At 43.5% G+C, this 1650-nt stretch overlaps 1 protein-coding gene across 3 annotated transcripts in view; it reads left to right on the forward strand.

Annotated features, from left to right (window-relative positions):
• Positions 1-1650, forward strand: part of LOC116693373 (1-phosphatidylinositol 4,5-bisphosphate phosphodiesterase gamma-2) — a 28653-nt gene that overhangs the window by 6687 nt on the left and 20316 nt on the right. For all 3 annotated transcript variants that reach the window (XR_004332913.1, XM_032522297.1, XM_032522298.1), the window contains exons 3-4: positions 306-455; positions 1500-1593. Coding sequence is in view for 2 of the 3 variants with exons in the window: in XM_032522297.1 (XP_032378188.1) it covers positions 306-455; positions 1500-1593 (244 nt within the window). In the remaining variant the exon portion in view is untranslated. The remainder of the gene's footprint in view (positions 1-305; positions 456-1499; positions 1594-1650) is intronic.

Raw genomic sequence — 1650 nt, forward strand, 5'->3', positions numbered from 1 at the left:
CACACACACACACACACACACACACACACACACACACACACACACACGCCAACCTTTACCACCACACTACATAGGTAAAATGAGAACTTGAACATTCCAAAGAAAACACAAATATAAACGAGCATAATTAGAAGTACGTGCTGAATCAACTCATTCTGTATTTATTGAAATCTGTGTCAAACTGCCAAGCCTGCAGGCCACACTACCAGTTCAACATGACGTGCCATGGTTTTTTAGCAGCCATGACTAACAGGAGATATGTCACGCCGTTGATTCAGCAGAAATACATGTGCGCTGTGTTTCAGTGGACCTGTTTGAGATCCGAGAGATCCGTCCAGGGAGGAACGCCAAGGACTTTGAGCGCTTTAAAGATGGCAAGGACAAACACGATGAAAACAGCTGCTTCACCATCTTCTACGGCTCACAGTTTGTTCTCAACACCCTCAGTCTGGGAGGTGAGGCTGTTGATGTTGAAGGACTTTTCATCAAAAGTGGATTTCTAAATTTCCTTGTTAGGTCTTTGGATATGGTTGATGTTTTGAAGGCCTACAGTATGCTGATTTTCAATATTTTAGGGATGTCCTAATCCCGGACCCTGATCCCAGTATGTGATCGGAGCCAATTTTGGCATTTTTTAACTGACCGGGTATCAGCATTCCCCCAGATTACTTTACTCCGATCATGTACATCAGCTTGTAGTGACCGCCGTCTTTAATCAGACGCCCCCCCAGACGGCCTCGATGCCGCCACTTTCAAACCAACATGGCGTGCGGCCACTCACCAGTGTCTGTTACAGAGTGTTTCCCAGCTTGCCGACCTTTGGCAACAATTTAAGAAGTCCGTCTTTCTTAGTCACCTATTTTTACAAAAACGGTGTGCAGCTGTAATATCATAGGAAATGCAAGAATATGCAGATATTCAATATTTAAGAAATCGGATTGGGGGTCAGAAAAGCTGATCGGGACATTCCTACAATATTTAATGTTCAAAGCTCATAAATAAAGCTACTAGGACAGCGCTCCGATTTGATAGTTTATTTTCCTCAGCTTGTGCACAGGCAAATACAACCAAAACTCCACACACAGGGGGAGGAAATCCTCCACAACTAACACTTCAATCCCAACAAAGGGAGCCCCAACCAATCCAGATCCGGAACATAAATGAACAGTGAAAAATGAAACTGAATAAAACTAAATGGTAATGTAATGGCTTGAATGGAACGGACATTCATTAATATCAAATTGTTACGCAGATGGACCCAAATCATTTCTGTTCTCCAAATCATGGGCTGTGGTCCCTTCGTTTAACCCCCCCCCTTCCCGTGTGGTATTGGTTGTATACTTTGTTTCTGTTGCTAGAAGCAGATGCAATTTCATTTATAGTATCAAATCATAACAGAAGTCATCTCAGGACACTATTGAGATATACTATAGCATATCATCCCACAGTGCTAAATGTCTGTTTAGTTCCGTAATCTTTCTGTTTTGCTCCTTTTCCAGCTGACTCGGTTGAAGAGGCACAGAAATGGCAGAAAGGACTAGAATTACTGAGGCAAGAGACACTGGACGCTCCGACTCCAGTTCTTATAGAGAGGTAAGCCTGGTGCGCACGCACACACACACACACACACACACACACACACACACACAC

This window comes from Etheostoma spectabile, chromosome 8, assembly GCF_008692095.1.
Source record: "Etheostoma spectabile isolate EspeVRDwgs_2016 chromosome 8, UIUC_Espe_1.0, whole genome shotgun sequence".
Lineage (NCBI taxonomy): Eukaryota > Metazoa > Chordata > Actinopteri > Perciformes > Percidae > Etheostoma > Etheostoma spectabile.